General features: G+C 42.5%; 1 protein-coding gene across 2 annotated transcripts in view; it reads right to left on the reverse strand.

Moving 5' to 3' along the window:
* ranbp2 (RAN binding protein 2) overlaps positions 1–19,045 on the reverse strand; it is a 63,913-nt gene extending 44,868 nt beyond the window's left edge. For both annotated transcript variants that reach the window (XM_067986171.1, XM_067986170.1), the window contains exons 1-14: positions 18,668–19,045; positions 17,010–17,077; positions 14,750–14,861; positions 11,937–12,092; positions 11,297–11,527; positions 9,785–9,930; positions 3,842–4,037; positions 3,644–3,734; positions 3,295–3,504; positions 2,672–2,853; positions 2,411–2,586; positions 2,170–2,293; positions 558–719; positions 50–187 (exon numbers count right to left, since the gene is read on the reverse strand). In XM_067986171.1, the coding sequence (XP_067842272.1) occupies positions 50–187; positions 558–719; positions 2,170–2,293; positions 2,411–2,586; positions 2,672–2,853; positions 3,295–3,504; positions 3,644–3,734; positions 3,842–4,037; positions 9,785–9,930; positions 11,297–11,527; positions 11,937–12,092; positions 14,750–14,861; positions 17,010–17,077; positions 18,668–18,742 (2,067 nt within the window). In that variant the 5' untranslated portion in view covers positions 18,743–19,045. The remainder of the gene's footprint in view (positions 1–49; positions 188–557; positions 720–2,169; positions 2,294–2,410; positions 2,587–2,671; positions 2,854–3,294; positions 3,505–3,643; positions 3,735–3,841; positions 4,038–9,784; positions 9,931–11,296; positions 11,528–11,936; positions 12,093–14,749; positions 14,862–17,009; positions 17,078–18,667) is intronic.
* Between the last annotated feature and the right edge of the window lie 535 nt (positions 19,046–19,580).

Here is a 19,580-nt window from a genome sequence, read left to right on the forward strand (position 1 = left end):
AGCACTTGCAGACATGTCTATAAGTATAATAGATGCGGCTGTCACTTACCAAAGCAAGATTCCAATGTGCAACAATATTATTGATGGATTCAAAAGCAGCAATTGCCTCATCAATTTTTCCATCAATTACATCAAGTGTAGCAAAAGCAATCTCCGCTTCCTTTTCATAATCTTTAACTTCAATGACCTAAAATAAACAAACAGTCTTAATTCATTCATCACAGGTACTTTAGCATCCAATACTACATTGAATCTAAACTTTTAAACAAAATCACATACTGTTACAACTTCCTGTTCAAATATCTGCCATTAAGGGCTGCAGAAGCCCAGCTTAAATTTTTCATGATCAATAGTTTTCATTCCCTCTTGCTACTTATTGATTGGAATGTTCCCTACCTGTTCAGTTGTGAATGACATTTGATGCAAGTGTGACATAGAAATGTGATGTACTTTGGGCATCGCACAAGTCTTCAACACCCCATAATGATATCCTATCAAATGCATGAGCATTGACATTTCCCATTCCCAAGTGATGAACTATATGTCCACATAAGTACCTTAACATCCTTGCTATGGAAGTGTATAAACAATGGATCAATAGGTTCAGGAATACTTCTTTTCTTTCTGATGCTCTGTAGTAAGGGCAGGACTTTCCTCCAATAGTAGACACTCCGTTCAATGTATTCTTTCTGGTCATAGTATGAATCTAATCTACTTCCCTGCATGGAGCAAACAAAAATCAAATAAAACCTTATTAAAAGTTGCACTGGTATTTTTGTAACATTAATGGTGCATCACTGATGGCGATATCCACAAAGTCACAACACAATACCACAAAAATGTTACCACTGCTTTAGAGAGCAAACGGAATGTAGAGGTTGCAAACGGAGAGACAGTGGTTGGGGGGTCTCAGAGGCAAAGACAATGGTTTCAGTCTTTCCAAACTGGAGGGAATTGTAGCTCATCCAAGATGTCGAGCAAGCAGTTTAACGCCACAGAGGCAGTGAGGGGGTCAGGACAGGTGGCGAAGAGGTAGAGCTGGTTGTCGTCAGCATACATGTAGAAGCAGATTCCATGCCTGCAGATGATGTCACCAAAGGGCAGCAGGTAGGTTGGGATGAGGAGTGGGCCAAGGACAGATCCCTGGGAAATTCCAGTGTTAACAATGCAGGGGCAGGAAGAGAAGCCATTGCTGGAGATCTTCTGGCTATGCCTGGATTGGTAAGAGTGGAAACAAACATGGACAATCTGAGCTGGAAAACAGAGGAGGGGCATTAAAGGAAGATGTTGTGGTTGTTGCAGACAGGTCAAGGAAGGATAGTGCACCCAGTCACAGATGTCATGTGATTTTTTATTAGGGTTATGTCACTACTGTGGCAGGGGCAGAAAACTGATTATTTGAATCTCTCCAGTGTAGTACGAAAAAATGGCATGGATGAGAAAGATGACAACACATTCAGGGACATAAGGGGAAAGAGACTTTGGAGATGCGGTGATAGTTTGCAAGGACAGAGGAGTGCAGGGTGGGTTTCTTAAGGGTGGGGGTGGTAGGGTGTGATGATGATCATATTGAAAGGGAGGGGGACAGTACATGAGGAAAGGAAGCCATTTACAATGTCAGCTAGCACAAGAGGTGGTGGGGGCAGGAAGAATAGTTGCGTGGTCAGCAGATAAGGGTCAAGGAAGCAGGAGGTGGGTCTCGTGGACAAGATGAGCTTGGAGAAGGCATGTGGGGAAATAGGGGAAAAACCAGAGAAAGGCACAGGAACAGGACAGGGAGAGACTACGGGAAGGTTTAACTTAGTGGGCTGGGGGTGGGGGTGGGGGTGGAAAGAACCAGCAACGGGAATGATGGTCTCAATCTTAGTGACAAAGAAGTCCACGAGTTCCTTGCACTTGTTTGAGGTAATGGTGGATAGGGCAGGGGAGAGGGGTCTAAGGAGATGGTTGATAGTGAAGAGGAGCCGGGGCATTATCTTTGCTCTCCAGGATGATCCTGGAGTAGTGAGAGGTTGTGGCAGATTATATGCTTTTGTGCATTAAGAAAAATCTAGGTGACAACAGTCCTTTGAACTGAATGTTCCTGGAATGTCATTAAGTATTTCATACAATAGCATACTGGAAGCTGAATAATCACACTTCCCAAAAGGCACTGCAATTAAGACTTACAATGTTGATGAGGCTTTGTGCCCAGTGTATAATTAGGGCAGGCTGAAGTCCATGCTTTTCTAGTGTCCTCAAAGTAGCAAGTTCACGCTGAATTAAGAGTCTTAGTTTAGCAGATGTACCAGGTCTAAAAAAAACAAAGGTGGTGTAATAAGAAATGTTCTTGCTGTATCTCAACATACTCATTTTCAAACAAAAACGTGCACGAAGCAGTCAATTTATCACAAAAAATTAGCATATTTACTGCGCTCTTTTGTAGACAAGGCTGTAAACAGCATCCCACCAAGCTCTTTGTCGGTCTGTATAGAGCAGTTTACTGATTGGCAATGGCATGCACCTTGGTTGGTGCAAACTGAAGTGAAGATTTGATTTATCTTGTAACTGCGTGTGACTTGAATATATCACTCCAAGAAGAAACACCTGAAATAAAAATATTTTACTTTAATATTGATCAAGATCATCCATTAAAGTAGCACAAAAAAAATTAGCATTGCTTTTTTCCTACCTCAAGATCCAAAATGCAAATAGTCTCAGGAGCATTTGTTTCAAGCCGTGATGCTTCCTGAGGAAGTCGAGGAAATAATTGCTTAAGCCAATTTCGGACCACAGGCAACTGTGCCATTGAAAACTGGTGTAAACCAAGCCAAACAAGATGCTGCAGATTTCCACCATGCAACCTTACAGAAGCTGAAAAAAAATACAGATTACAAAACAGAGGTTTACCATATTAAATGTTCTTATGTACTATATAATTAAGACACAAGCACAGAATGCACCTAAATTATGTAGTAGCCTAAATTCTAATTTGTGAACAAAGCCTGATGTAGGATTAGCTTCATTCGAAAATATCTTCACACTAGATACTTACATTAAAATTTACTTTAAATATACACATACCCTTGGCAACTAATCATCTAACAGAACATACTCAAGATGCCTTCCCCTCATATTTCAGAAAGGAACATAGAGAAGACCAGAGAGAAAAAGCACAGCCACAGCTACCTTGGCTAGAACATGTCCTACAAAACTAAGCAGCATAACCAAAAGTGCACAGGAAAACAATATTTGTGTTTCATAACAATCTAAAGACGAAGCATAAGAATATTTCAAATCTTGAACATTTCCTACCATCATCACATTTTACAAGTTCATTCAGATCTGGCTGCTCTCCCACAACATTTCTGATATCATCATTGGCAAGAAAAGACCTTTCAACAGATATCGGACTTCCAAATAGTGTTTCAATTAATGCAGTCTGCCCACTTTTGTTTGCAAAAATCTCCACCACTTCTTTGTGAAAGTTAGGCTTCCCCAACATTAATTTAATTAGCATGTGCCCTACAAAAACAAAAGAGATTGATCTGTTAGCATGTCAAGTTGCAGTCATTTTGTAAAGCAAAAACTAGCAGCAACAAATTCTTCTGTACAAGTTATACTGAAAAACAAAACAAGGTAGACAACATTAAAATAGCATTACCTGACTGACTTTGCCTGTCTGATGCTAACCAGTTTATCAATTCCTGGTTTGTCTCTTCTGCCTTTATGGATTTCATCTTTGGTCTTGGAACCTGGAAATTTATACATACTTTAGTACAGCAATACTGTTATAAACAATGTCAGTTTTAGCATTTTCATGGCAATTGATCAAGAGCTTCAAAGCATTGGAGAATCCTACCTGATGAGCAATTAGGTAACACAATGTAGCAAGATCTACAACTGCTTTCCACTGGATCTCATTCTGTTGAGCCATCTTTAGAAGTAATGTTCCAGCATGTAAATAGAGATGCCCTCTTATTTCAGTGAAAGCAGCAGAAAGATCATCCATAGTTGCAGTTAAATACGACTTTGTAATGTGCATTGTACGATCAAAACTAAAACAAAATATATAAAAAGCAATGAGTTGCACAGTATTCCGAATGCCCGCCACAATGGCATAAGAGCTTAAACAACTCACGTCCTTGCTGTACTCAGAAACTATGTAAAATCCCTAAAGTTTGAATTCAATATCTTAAAAATTATATTCCACTATTTGTAGAAGATATAAATGGACCTTGAATTTTATGAATACCTTCATACACCATTACAATAAAGTTAGGGAAAATCTGCTGCAAACCAAACCACCATGAACACAAAAAAAGTATATGGGAGGTTCATGTCTCACCCCAACCAACAAAATCAGTTGCTCATACAGCTGGGTAGGTCAATAGCAAAGGGCAAAATCACAATATCGAAACAACTCTAAAAACCAACCAATCCAATTTTTTTTTTAAAAGATCTGCCAGGCATTCAGGGCTCTTCACAGCAAAAAAGGTAAAAGCTGGACAGGGTCCAGGAAGGAACTAAGATGGAAACGGTAGGAGTAAACACAAGAGGGAAAAAAAAAATCACCCCTACATCCCATATATTTAAACTGTATTTCTCCGCAATACTTGAGCGAATCCACTAAATAACATTGCGTGATTGTGACAATGGTGCCTTATCCCTCCTTGCTCTCCTCTAAAGCTTTCGATATCACATCATCCACTTCCATCACCTCTTCTTTGTGGTCCACCTCTGTGGCTCTGCTCTCATGGTTCCATTCATACTTTTTCCAATGAAGGTAACATATCTCTTGCAATGGCTTCTTCTCCAATGCCTGTATAACCATCTCCAATGTCACAAGGTTCCACCCTTGGCTTCTCATCAACATTATCTGCAAGCATGGAGTTAACTTTTTTTTATTCATTCATGGGATGTGGGCGTCGCTGGCAAGGCCAGCAATTATTGCCCATCCCTAATTGCCCTTGAAAAGATAGTGATTAGCCACCTTCTTGAACAGCTGCAGTCCGTGTGGTGAAGGCTCTCCCACAGTGCTGTTAGGTAGGGAGTTCCAGGATTTTGACCCAGCGACGATGAAGAAACAACGATATATTTCCAAGTCAGGACGGTGTGTGTCTTGGAGGGGAACGTGCAGGTGGTGTTGTTCCCATGTGCCTGCTGCCCTTGTCCTTCTAGGTGGCCGACGTCACGGGTTTGGGAGGTGCTGTCGAAGAAGCCTTGGCAATTTGAAGCAGTGCATCTTGTAGATGGTACACACTGCAGCCACGGTGCGCCGGAGATGAAGGGAGTGAATGTTTAGGGTGGTGGATGGGGTGCCAATCAATCAGGCTGCTTTGTCCTGGATGCTGTTGAGCTTCTAGTGTTGTTGGAGCTGCATTCATCCAGGCAAGTGGAGAGTATTCAATCACACTCCTGACTTGTGCCTTGTAGATGGTGGAAAGGCTTTGGGGAGTCATGAGGTGAATCACTCACCGCAGAATACCCAGCCTCTGACCTGCTCTCGTAGCCACAGTATTTATGTGGCTGGCCCAGTTGAGTTTCTGGTCAATGGTGACCTCCAGGATGTTGATGGTGGGGGATTCGGCGATGGTAATGCCGTTGATAGTCAAGAGGAGGTGGTTAGCCTCTCTCTTGTTGGAGATGGTCATTGCCTGGCACAAATGTTACTTGCCACTTATCAGCCCAAGCCTGGATGCTATCCAGGTCTTGCGGCATGCGGACACGATTGCTTCATCGTCTGAGCGGTTGCGAATGGAACTGAACACTACAAACATCAGCGAACATCCCCATTTCTGACCTTATGATGGAAGAAAGGTCATCGATGAAGCAGCTGAAGATGGTTGGGCCTAGGACATTGCCCTTAGGAACTCCTGCAGCAATGTCCTGGGGCTGAGATGATTGGCCTCCAACAACCACTACCATCTTCCTTCGTGCTAGGTATGACTCCAGCCACTGATTCCCATTGACTTCAATTTTACTAGGGCTCCTTGGTGCCACACTCGGTCAAATGCTGCCTTGATGTCAAGGGCAGTCACTCTCACCTCACCTCTGGAATTCAGCTCTTTTGTCCATGTTTGGACCAAGGCTGTAATGAGGTCTGGAGCAGAGTGGTCTTGGCGGAACCCAAATTGAGCATCGGTGAGCAGGTTATTGGTAAGTGTCACTTGATGGAAGATGATGGAGAGTGGACTGATGGGACAGTAACTGGCCGGATTGGATTTGTCCTGCTTTTTGTGGACAGGACATACCTTTTCTCAAGGGCAATTTTCCACATTGTCGGGTAGATGCCAGTGTTGTAGCTGTACTGGAACAGCTTGGCTAGAGGCGCAGCTAGTTCTGGAGCACAAGCCTTCAGCACTTCAGCCGGGATGTTGACGGGGCCCATAGCCTTTGTTGTATCCAGTGCACTTAGCTATTTCTTGATAACATTTGGAGTGAACCGAATTGGATGAAGACTGGCTTCTGTGATGGTGGAGACATCGGAAGGAGGCAGAGATGGATCATCCACTCGGCACTTCTGGCTGAAGATGGTTACAAACGCTTCAGCCTTGTCTTTTAAACTCACATGCTGGACTCTGCCATCATTACGGATAGGGATGTTCACGGAGCCTCCGCCTCCCGTTAGTTGTTTAATTGTCCACCACCATTCACGACTGGATGTGGCAGGACTGCAGAGCTTTGATCTGTTGGTTGTGCAATCGCTTAGATCTGTCTATAGCATGTTCCTTCCACTGTTTAGCATGCATGTATTCCTGTGTAGAAGCTTCACCAGGTTGGCACCTCATTTTTAGGTATGCCTGATGCTGCTCCTGGCATGCTCTTCTACACTCCTCATTGAACCAGGGTTGATCCCCTGGCTTGTTGGTGATGGTAGAGTGAGGAATATGCCGGGCCATGAGGTTACAGATTGTCCTGCTGCTGCTGCTGATGGCCCACAGCACCTCATGGATACCCAGTTTTGAGCTGCTAGATCTGTTCTGAATCTATCCCATTTAGCACGGTGGTAGTGCCACATAACATGTTGGATGGTGCCCTCAGTGTGAAGACGGGACTTCGTCTCCACAAGGACTGTGCGGTGGTCACTCCTACCAATAATGTCATGGACAGATGCATCTGCGACAGGTAGACTGGTGAAGACGAGGTCAAGTAGGTTTCTCCCTCGTGTTGGTTCGCTCACCACCTGTCACAGGTCCAATCTGGCAGCTACGCCTTCACGACTCGGCCAGCTCGGTCAGTAGTGGTACTACCGAGCCGCTCTTTGTGATGGACATTGAAGTTCCCCATCTAGAGTACATTCTGTAGCCTTGCTACCTTCAGTGCTTCCTCCAAGTGGTGCTCAACATGGAGGAAGACTGATTCATCAGCTGAGGGAGGGCAGTAGGTAGTAATCAGCAGGTTTCCTTGCCCATGTTTGACCTGATGCCATGAGATTTCATGGGGTCCAGAGTCAATGTTGAGGACTCTCAGGGCCACTCCCTCCTGACTCTATACAACTGTACCGCCACCTCTGGTGGGTCTGTCCTGCCGGTGGAACAGGACATACCCAGGGATGGTGATGGAAGAGTCTGGGACGTTGGCTGACAGGTATGATTCTGTGAGTATGGCTACGTCAGGCTGTTGCTTGACTAGTCTGTGGGACAGCTCTCTCAATTTTGGCACAAGTCCTCAGATGTTAGTGAGGAGGACTTTGCAGGGCGACGGCACTTGGTTTGCCTTTGTTGTGTCTGGTGCCTAGTGGTCCGATGCCAGGTGGTCTGTCCGGTTTTATTCTTATTGTGACTTTCTGTAGCGAGATTGTACAACTGACTGGCTTGCTAGGCCATTTCAGAGGGTGATTAAGAATCAACCACATTGCTGTGGGTCTAGAGTCACATATAGGCCAGACTGGGTAAGGACCAGTTTTTTTTCCCTGAAGGACATTAGTGAACCAGGGCTTTTAAGACAATCCGGTAGTTTCATGGCCACCATTACTGACACTAGTTTTTTTTATTCCAGATCTCTATTTAATTAATTACATTTAAATTCCCCAGCTGCCATGGCGGGAATTGAACTCATGACTCCGGATTATCAGTCCAGGCCTCTGGATTACTAGTCCAGTAACATAACCACTATGTTACCCTACCATACTTCCATATGCATAGCACAGCTTTATCATTCTGCTGCCACTGTGAACTTCATGAGTGCTGCTGTTCTCAGAACACTGGAGTTGATATCCCAATGTGTCAAGGAACCAGACAAATACTTAACCCTTCACCATAATTACTCGCTAAGAAACCATCTGGGATTTACTGCCCAGCCTACTTCTAGGAGTGAACGATGCCCAAGTTTGGCTCTCAAACTGTCCTGCATCACCCGGTTTGGATTAAATTTGAGTTTACTTTACCAATCCCCATTAGGAGACCCACAAGCTACTGAGTGAATAAATTAACCCTTTCTTGCCAAATCAGAGAACTTCAAAATCACGATTAGGAATACTCAACACTGAGTATGTAAACAGCTGAAGATAGAAATGATTGTAGAGCGTTGACTAACAAAATGAACGGCAGAGGTTATAAAGGCAGTTCAGTGGCATCACCATGATTCAGCATTAGATGGATCATTCATCAAATTCCCAGAGATCAGTGTCTGAGACATATAATTTGCTGAGATTAATTTAGGTGTCAGACTGCCTGACATCAAGTCATGGAGGAGCAAGAGCTTCCTAAATCAGTAAAACCAAAGCTATCCTTATTCAATACTCTCCCAAAACTTTGTCCTCTAGATCCCAATTGCATCCTTCACCTAACTTAGACTAACCCTCACAATGCACAGTGGTGTCCTGCTCAACCCAGTATGGTGCTTTCAAGACTACTTTCAATCTAGCGCCAAGATCACCTATTTTCACCTTGCCGCCCCCCCCCCACTTCAGCCAAAACGCTCATCAAGATTCAACTTTTCCAACTCCCTCCCAGCTGGTCTTGCAAACTCCAACTCATCTAGAATTCCCCCACCATGCATTCTGTCCCTTAAGTCCTACTCACTCATCACCTTAGTTCTCAATGTCCTCCAGTTCCCCAGCCTCCAGCACATCCTTGTGCTCATTTGCAAAGGTTGGAGCAAAGGTCTTTGCTCCAACCTAACTCCGTAATTTTCTTCAGCGTTACATCCAAACTCACTCTCTTCTCTCTGAGGTGCTGTGCATGGCCCTCCCATCACAGCATTGTCTTTGGCCATTATGAGCCTGCAATCCAGAATTCTCTTAAATCTCGTTACCATGCCATAATCAACCCTTTCCCAAAAGCCTCCCCTAAACTCAATGCTTCGATCTTGCCTTTGATCACTACCCCCAATCTTTTCCCAATTCCTGTTCAGTGTCCAATTACCCAATTTGAAGTGCCCCAGGACATTTTCCTATGTTAAAAGGAGTTATACAAGTGCTAGTTCTTTTTTGTTATAGCACCCAGCCAAACAGATGAGCAAGATCCAAGGTTCGATTCCTGGTCTAGTTAGCTGACCTTAGCAGGGCAACAATAGAGTTGTTGCTGGCCTCAGTGTCCCTCGGAAGAGAAAACCAGGCTTGGCCTCCTACTCCTGTTCTCTATACAGTGACTCCTGCTGCATGTGCAGATATCCAGTGAAAACAACATCTGGCATAGCCAAAACGTGCCCCCAGTCAAAAGCTGCTGACACTAATCGGTGAACTCACAGAGTAATAGCCATTGGTGATAATGGAAAGGCGACCAGCACCTGTAGAATCATAGTCCAGCCCAAATCAATATAACAAGAAAAAAAAGATTTTAGAAAACACACGGAAGGTTACCTCCTTAGAGCATCTACAGCATGTCGGACATCTCTGGTTGACAATGTCAGAAACATAAGGTTTGAGGAAGCCAGGAGCAACTCCTTCTGCATTGATCGCCGGCTGCTTTTATCAGCTCCTGAGACATTTGAAGAACCAAGATATTTCTGCAGAATATTACAAAAAAAAACTGAATTACACAAACCCAGAAGTTTACCAAAGAATGTTTGAACATCATATACTATTCTGGAGTTTAAACTATTCTAAGAACAGATAACTTGTTCCGTTACACTCTGATCATTGGATACCAAAATCAGATGGAACAGAGAAAAAGGATCCAATTTGGTTTTTTTTCCTCCATTCCTGGCTTTCATGCTTTCTAATGGAAAACCAATTAATATAGTAACTATGGGTGGCTGGTTCTATGGAAGAATTTACATTGGGCCTGATATTGCTGTGAGCAGCAAACGAACAGCACGAGCCACTCGTTCGACTTGCACTTGCCCATAGACTATCAATTTTTGCACAGTAAGTTCCTCTAAATTAGAGAGCAAAAAGGCGCAGCACCTTCAACAGGGCATTTAGGACCTTTGTGAACAGGACAAGCAGTTGTGCATCTCCTTAACCAACCAATCAGATTGAAACACTGTTAATCGGAACCAGGAAATGTAAGTTTGAATAGTGAATTCAATGTCAAATCAGGTACAGAAAGCAAAATAGAGAGATGGTAAGACTGAATTGAGAAAAAGTTTCTTAAAAATTACTTTTTAAAAAAAATGTCCAACAATAATTAAAATATGAAGGAATGAGATTCCACACTTGTAAAAGTTAACTTTTAGTGCCAGAGATGTTGTTTGGCCGTTATTAAGACTTACCATGTTTTTGTGGCCGTTAAGGGGATCCAGGGATATGGGGATAGGGTCAGAAAGTGAAGTTGAGATAGAAAATCAGCCATGATCTTACTGAACGGCGGAGCAGGATCGAGCGGCTGTATGGCCTACTCCTATTTCTTATGCTCTTATGTTAAAAGGGTACTTAGACTTGAATTGAGTTGACTTAACTTTTTTTTGGCGAGTTTAATCCGTATCTATCAGGTAAGTACAGGAAATTCACGACGTTCAGGGGTTGTCAGACTGCGAGATGCCATTTTCACGCAACTGTTGGAGAAGCATCGCATCTCAGCCAGCAACTTCCGGATTTCCACGTTTAACTGCGCATGTGTGGTCGACGGAAGTTACTGTCCAATTTGTACATGAATAACGGTGAGCGCTGTTAGCCTCACCTTTATTTTTACAGCAAAATACATCCTATTGTGTCACATATTTTGTAACTACTTCCTTTCTTTGTAGAGAAACATTATTTTAAAAACTTTTCAGAACCTAGAAAACAAACTTTTCGATCAATCTGAGGTTAAGCAGACGCCTTCATTAGTGGAAAGGAAAGAGAGTATAGACTTTTATATAGCTGGTCTTTTTTTTTAAAAATGGTGCGTACTATTGCAGGAAGAATGACAAAAATAACACTATCGCACACCTTTAATGTTTGTACTGTGCAGGTGTACCATTCCAGACTTTTGCAAAGGGTTCTTCTCTTCTCCGTACTAACGCAGAAATTCACAGCTTCTTCAAGTTTCCCAATAGAGCAGTAGAAATCCACCAAGCGAATATTAACATGCGGATCATCTGGCCTAGAATGCAGTTCTGACTGAATAAGGTCGAGCAATTCAGAATGGCCTAATTGTCCTTTTGTGCTCAGCAGCTTCTCCTTTAAAAAGATAGAAAAATGATCGAGCACTTGAAACAGATCTTTAATAAGAAAGAAGGGTTACAAACCCAGATTAGTTAGAATTCAAATATACCACAGAATTACATTTCTGCAATTCAAATACCCTATTGCCTGAGGGCACAGTGAAGGCTTTAAAATTCAAGATTTTAATCACAGTACATAAACTTCTTGGCTGTTAGAGCTTTTTAGAAGTTTCATAAAGATTTAAAATTTACTGGATACTGATTACCTAGCATCTCATTACTGCAGCCAATGAAGAGCAAAGACCATTAGAATGTAATTGGCAGAACGACTGAATCTTTAAATAATAGTGTCATGGATCAGAGCTTCTGAGTTTTGATTCACTTTCACGATTTAAAGCTCCACAAAAAGCAATGTTTTAGCTCACCTTCAGTTGGTAAACTATTCCATTACCAGGAAAATGCTTGGCTGCCTTCTCCACCCAGTACTCAGCTCTTCCATCAATCAGGTGTCCACTATTACACAGCAAATCAGCCACTTTCAGGAAAATGTCTTTCTGAACTGGGTTCAGCTCCACAACTCGCTAATAAAAATCAAGGAAGCGTGTCAGTACATGTTTAATCACAATTTACAGGAAATTCATCTTCAAAGCACAACTCATATCCTTGACGAATCAAAAATTCTTGGAAACATACAGCAGATCTGTCAGCATCTGAAAAGAACAGGGCTGCAGATTCTCAGGCAGAAATCAGAGATAAGCAACCCCTGTAATAGGACTGAACAAAATGGAGATGGGGTGGGGGGGGGGGTGGAGAGAAAGAGGTGAAGTGAAGCGTCAGCTTACCTTTTACCTATTGTTCTTGGTTCCTCTCTTCCTCAGGGACCATAGAATGCCAATGTTTTAGTGTCTTATCTGTAGCTCAGAGGAAGATGAGGGGAATAGTCTTTCTTGCAGTCATAACCAGGAGTCCCAAATGATATACTGCCTCCCTCTGCCAGGATGAAGGCCATCATTGGGTGTGGGAGGGAGGGCAGCCAAATGTTGTGGTTCACATTGGAACCAATGACAGATAGAAGTGCATTTGAGATTTTGCGGAGGGAGTTTAAGGAGTTAAGCACTAAATTGAAAAACAAGACCTCAAAAGGTAGTAACCTTTGGTTTATTTCTTAAAGCTCACGTGCTTGAACAGCAAATGGGAAGAGGATTAGTCTAGACTGTGATGTCCCTCCATAGTTGAATACCCTGCCAATGCTCACATCAATAATGATTAACTGGGGAATGTAACAGGGTAATTGGGACCAGTGGAACCATACCCCGAAGAGTCACCACCTTCAGAAGAGAAGGGATGAGGAACAAATGGCAAGAAAAAGCTAACAGTTATGTGCTGCTAAAATTTCACTAACACTGCAAAATAGTTATGTCAGGAAGCAAAGGAACTTTACAACTAAAAATAAAAATGCTACTCAGACTACCTTAAAGTATAAATTAGTGCATATATAAATGGCCTTGACTCATCACAAGTATGAGTAATGACCTGGGCAAAGCACAACAAGAGACCCCAACAAACCTTACAAAATGATCAGTTTTTTTTAAAAAGACAAAAAGTTATAAAACTTAGAATATATTTGGGTGGCACCATAAATTGTTATACCAAATCAATGATCAGTTTACACAATCACAAACCACAGACTAAACACATTTGGTTACTTTTGTTAGAGGTTTTGATTTGCCAATTTTTATCTAAACTTCCAATCAACTTATGGCTGTGTTATTTAAAAAATAATCAGAGGCAGGGAATGTCTGCTGGAATTCTGTGTGCCATTCTCATATGCAACAAGAGTTCTACTGAAATAAATATTTTGCCAGAATCACTATCATATGCACAAAGGTGGCTAGTTATCCTGAATATATATATTTGTAATTTGATCCTCATTGGCCCTTTGTCACCTAAAGCCAAGAAGCTTGTACTATTAATTGCACTCAAACACAGCAATGACAAGTTGTACTATTGACAACAACAGATAACACACTTGACCGGCTATAAATCAAGGAAGTTATTCACCTTGGAATGTTTTACTAACAGTCATTGCCAAATTATCTGGCTATAATCATAAGAAATAGGAGCAGGAGTAGGCCATAAGGACCCTCAAACCTGTTCCACCATTCAATAAGACCACAGCTGATGATCTATCTCAACTCCACTTTCCTGCCCTATCCCCATAACTCTTGATTCCTTAAGTGTCCAAAAATCTTATCTTGAGACTATGACCCTAAGTTCTAGACTCTCCAGCCAGGGGAAACAGCCTCTCAGCATCAACCCTGTCAAGCCCTCTAAGAATCTTATACATTTCAATGAGATCACCTCCCATTCTTCTAAACTCCAGAGTATAGGCCCATCCTACACAATCTCTCCTCATAGGACAACCCTCTGATCCCAGGAATCAATCTAGTGAATCTTCGTTGTACCCCCTCTAAGGCAAGTATACCCTTCATTAGGTAAGGAAACCAAAACTGTACACAGTACTCCAGGTGGGGTCTCTCCAAAGCCCTGTATAATTGCAGCAAGACCTCCTTACTCTTATATTCCAACGCCCTTGCAATAAAAGCTCACTATCAATTGCCTTCCTAATTGCTTGCTGTACCTGCATGTTAACTTTCTGTGATTCGTGTACCCTGCTAGTTACACCCTCAAAAAATTAACAGATTTGTCAAATACGATTTCCCATTCATAAACCAGTGTTGACTCTGCCTAGTCATATTATGATTTTCTAAGTGCCCTGTTACTACGTTCTTAATAGATTCTAGCATTTTCCCTACAACTATCAGGCTGACTGGCCTATAGTTCCCTGTGTTTTCTCTCCCTCCTTTCTTGAATAGCGGGGTTACATTTGCTACCTTTCAATCCACAGGGACCGTTCCAGAATCTCAGGAATTCTGGAAGATCAAAACCAATACATCCACTATCTCTGTAGCTACCTCTTTTAAAACCCTAAGATGTAGGCTATCAGCTCCAGGTGATTTGTCGGCTTTTAGTCCCATTAACACTGTAGAATTCACTAATTCAATATTGTAGAATTCATCCTTAAAAAGGCATTGTAGCCCTCTATCAGATCAAGTACTAAGAATATTCTGTAACACATGCAGCTATAAGTCTTCAATTAATAAAATACAAAAATGTACCAATTTAGGTAAAAACACAAAACATCTGAACAATGCCATACTTGAACCATAGCCCTTACCTTGTAACAACCAATGGCTTTTTCAATGTTGCCTTCAGACTCATAGATCTGGCCGAGAAGCTTGTGCGCTTTTGGATCCCTTTCCTGCACATTTATGTATGCTGATATTTGCCTGCAAATTTTTTTTGAGAGATTACAGCAGGGCCATAAAAAGCATTTATGAAATAATACTTCCTAATTAACCAAGCAAGTGGTCTTTAATGCTGAAATCAAATCTGAGGGAGCCACAAAAGGATGTAACTTTCAAATGGAAATTGGATATATACTTGAAAAGGAACAATTTGCAGGGCTATGGGGAAAGAGCAAGGGAGTGGGACTAACTGGATAGCTCTTTCAAAGAGCCAGCACTCGTACTATGCACTGAATGGCCTCCTCCTGAGCTGGATGATTCTGTGAACAGCTTCGGCTTTGTAAATCTGTTGATGAGCCAGCAATATCAATTAAGCAAATGTTCCAGAACACGGATAATATGAAATACATTAAACAGAATTGGAATATTTAAGGTCAGTTGTTGCTTTCTCACTTTGTAAGGAAACCAAATGGCAGAAAACAGCAAAGAATTCTTCTACTAGAACGACTGCATTAATCCTTAACGTACCAAGTTGACATATGAAGGTACATACTTCTTTGGGAATCCAAAATTTTACTCCTCAATTGCAACCAATTCATAGGAACAGGAGTATGTCATTCAGCCCTATCAGCTTATTCCACCATTCAGATCATGGCTGATCTGTATCTTAACGTCATGACAATTCCATCTAGTTACATGCACAATACAACTATGCTGATTTTCTGGTATTTGTGATTTGACTTGAAATAATGGGCATTACAAGCAGTTTATTAGCCAAAGATTTTCTCAGAGGGGGGGGGGAACATTTTGGAAATGTTCCCCCCCCCCTCCTGATGTAATATGGTTCCATGGATGCTCTCCAGTATTTTCCAAGTGACCACTGTGTGCGTCTAGACATTGTTTTAGCAGGCTATGCAACAGTAAAAAGCCCCACATCCAACCACAATACTAGACAATAATCAGGAGCAGGAAATGCAGCTGATTTTCCCTGTCTAGCCCTAGGATGCCAAAGCCAAATTAGCACCACTTTTGCCACTCAACCCAACATCAGCTAATTTAGCACTGACCTGGTCGGTATGCATGGCTGTTAGACACTCTCTAGCAACTGAACTTAAGGTTTAAAAATAAAACTTAAAAATATGGAATACATGAGTTGGAAAATAAGTTAGAGGTTAAAATAGGATAGAGAGAATAAGATGGAAAAGGGATAAGGACAAGCACTTAAACTTAGTGGGCCAGATTAAGCTGTCAAAATAATGGCGAAGCTAATGGTGCTTGCCATTATTTATGCACAAATAAATAAGCAACTTCAGGCAGAAACATGGTTAAACTCAAATATCCAAAAGCTAATGTTTGAGTTGCGCCGCTCCGTCATTAGCTTCGTGAAAACGGCATTTTGCTGTCTGCGTCAACATTGAAATGCATTGAATGGCTTGAAGTTGCAGTATTTGCGCAGTAGATACGAACTAAGCTCACCACAAAAAGTTGCCATGGCTATTTAGCCTTTTAACAATGTGATAAGTGTTAATTATTGCCAATCAACCTCCCTAGCACTGAAAATTAAACTATTACAAGTGTGGAGCCTTATTTCTTCAGGTTTTAATTGTTGGAAATTTAAAAAATGTAAAATTTAAAATTGTAATTTTTTTTTTTACTTTTCCTTTGTCTCTTCTTTCCCTTTCTAGTTGTCTTTCTGTACCTGATTTGACTTCGAATTCACCCACTCTAATTTACACTTCCTTCTCAGGCCTTGCGCTGTTAATTTCACAGCCCTTCAATCTGATTGGTTAAGGAGATACACAGTTGCTTGCCCTGTTCATTCAGGTCCCAGGTGCCCTGTTTCCCTCGCTGTGACGTTATCAGCTCGCACTTTCAGCAACTTGCCACGCAAAACATTTAAAAACCTAAACGTGCAAGGACAAGTCTAATTAATTGCAGACGCCATTAGATGCCGTGCTACAGCAAATTATGGCCCAATATATTTTTAAATATTTTCCTTGCATACAATTATTAATAAAGCTACAAATGTAAGTGTTTTATTGTTGTAATTAGTATTTTTTTCAGCAGTGTACCAGTTGAAAAGTTTTCAGAACAGCCTAAGGAGAATAATTTTCCTGGACTTGTCTAATCAAAATATAAATTTTAAAAAATTACAGCAGCATTGTAAAATACAACAGAAATATTTTTTACCTCTTTGCAAGTTCATATTCTTTGGCTTCATAGTAGAGTTTTGCAAACAAAAATCCTTTGAGTGATTTCTAAAAGAAAAGTTATGTAAAACACAAATTACAACCACAAAGCCTCAATAAAAATCCCAGCCCATTCCCCAAAATTTCCTAGCAAGGTAAACAAACTATTTAGTTATAACAGATTACTAAGTCAAATTCCATTAAATTGCACAACAACAACTTGTATTTACATAGCACCTTTAACATAGTAAAACGTCCCTAGGTGCTTCTCAGGAGCATTAGCAAACAAAATTTGACACTGAGCCACGAGATTTTAGGACAGGTGACCAAAAGCTTGGTCAAAGAGGTAGGTTTTAAGGAGCATCTTAAAGGAGGAGAGCGAGGTAGAGAGGCGGGAACGCTTAGGGAGGGAATTCCAGAACTCAGGACCTAGGCAGCTGAAGGCACAGCCACCAATGGTGAAGCGATTAAAATCAGGGATGCGCAAGAAGCAAGAATTGGATGAAGGCAGAGATCTCGGAGGCTTTTAGGGCTGGAGGAAGTTACAGAGATAGGGAGGGGCAAGGCTATGGAGGGATTTGAAAACAAGGATGAGAATTTTAAAATAGAGGCGCTCCCAGTCCAGAAGCCAATGTAGAGCAGTGAGCACAGGGCTGATGGGTGAACAGACTTGGTGCCAGTTGGAATATGGGTAGCAGCGTTTTGGATGAGCTCAATGGAGGGTGGAAGATGGGAAGCCAGCCAGGAGAGCATTGGAATAGTCAAGTCTAGAGGTAACAAAGGCATGTATGAGGGTTTCAGCAGAAGAGCTAAGGCAGGGGCAGAAACGGGCAATGTTTTTAGAGGTGGAAGTAGACAGTCTTGGTGATGCAACGGATGTGTTCGGAAGCTCAACTCAGGGTCAAATAGGACGCCAAGGTTGCGAACGGTCCGGTTCAGTCTCAGACAGTGGCCAGGGAGAAGGATGAAGTCAGTGGCTAAGGAACAGAGTTTGTGGCTTTGGTCTTCCCAATATTTAGCTGGAGGAAATTTTTGCTTATCCCTTACTGGATGTCAGACAAGCAATGTGACAAATCAGAGACAGTGGAGGAGGTGATGGGGAGGTAGAGCTGGGTGTAGTCAGCATATATGTGGAACCTGACATGTTTTCAGATGATGTCACCGAGAGACAGCATGTAGGTGACAAATGAGGGGCCCATTATTATTGCTGCAAATAAACTAAAAACCCAAATTGAAATATTTATATTATACCCGAGCAATTCATAAAATTCAAATGAAGATAAAGCAATCGTGGGTGGCAGCATTAACAACGCCTCACGCATCCAAATTTCCAAAGAAACGAAACCAATAACCACCAAACTGAAAGTATGGATTCATTTGGTTTAGACACAGTCCAGAATCACTGCGTCGCCAAAAATATGTGCAACATGTGATACAACTCACTGCCGCCGCCTCCACTTTGAAGCACGACAGCTTCCTCAGAATGCCTCCCACTTTCTGTTGCAGATAATAATAAGCGCGGTCCCGAAAGCACAACTTCTACAGCCTGATGAAGGCGAGGCCCAACAGCCCAGGCCGCAACCTGCAGTCCCCGCGCCCTTTCCTCGGTCCGCAAGTTGTCTGCTCGGAGCGCGGTGACGGGTAGTCGGAGGCACTTACCTCGCGGGGCGAGAGCGGCATAACACCCTGCAGCGAGGCCATGTACTTCTCCACCTCTGCCTTACTACGCATCATGTTCGCTCGTCGGCCTCACGCCGCTGTTGCATTCAAAGACGCGGTGAACGCCTCTCCGCCCAGGCCCAGTTCCGCTCCTGCGCCGTTCGTTCCGTTCTGAACTCGGGAAGTTTCACCGCTGGTCCGCGGCTCAACTGAACCAACGAGTCGCCCAACAGCAGGCAGCGCGCCTCCGGCCCGCACTCACTCACAAACCAATGACCAACAGCAGGCAGCGCGCCTCCGGCCCGCACTCACTCACAAACCAATGACCAACAGCAGGCAGCGCGCCTCCGGCCCGCACTCACTCACAAACCAATGACCAACAGCCGGCGTCACAAGGAATTCCGCACGTAACCCGCGAGCTAACGTCACAAACACAGAACATAATGGAGCAAACGCACAAAGGAAAGGAGCGGGACCACGTTCAAATCTCGCGAGGCTGAAGGTTTGGATTGCTGCTGTTTGAGTGAGGCCAAAAAATATGGCTGACAGCGATTCGAAAGCTGTTCCTTCCAGCTCAGGGTTTTTGGGCCCCAAAGATATTTAATTTGTTTCCTGCATATTTGTCAATCTTGTAAACCAGCTGGCACAGACCCGCCCCCCCTCCTCAAGAATGTCTTCAACCAGCAGGACCAAAAATAGATTTACTGGCAATTCATGTCATTTACTGTTTGTGTGAATTGGCTGTTGTGTTTGCGTACATGACAAGTATCTACACTTTCAAAGTTATTGATTTGTTGTAAAGTGCTTTGGGATTCTCGATAAACACTTCCCCAATGACATTCAATGGCATTACCATCGCCGAATCCCCCCACCATCAACATCCTGGGGGTCACCATTGACCAGAAACTTAACT

The sequence above is a fragment of the Heptranchias perlo genome, chromosome 6, assembly GCF_035084215.1.
Source record: "Heptranchias perlo isolate sHepPer1 chromosome 6, sHepPer1.hap1, whole genome shotgun sequence".
Taxonomy (NCBI): domain Eukaryota; kingdom Metazoa; phylum Chordata; class Chondrichthyes; order Hexanchiformes; family Hexanchidae; genus Heptranchias; species Heptranchias perlo.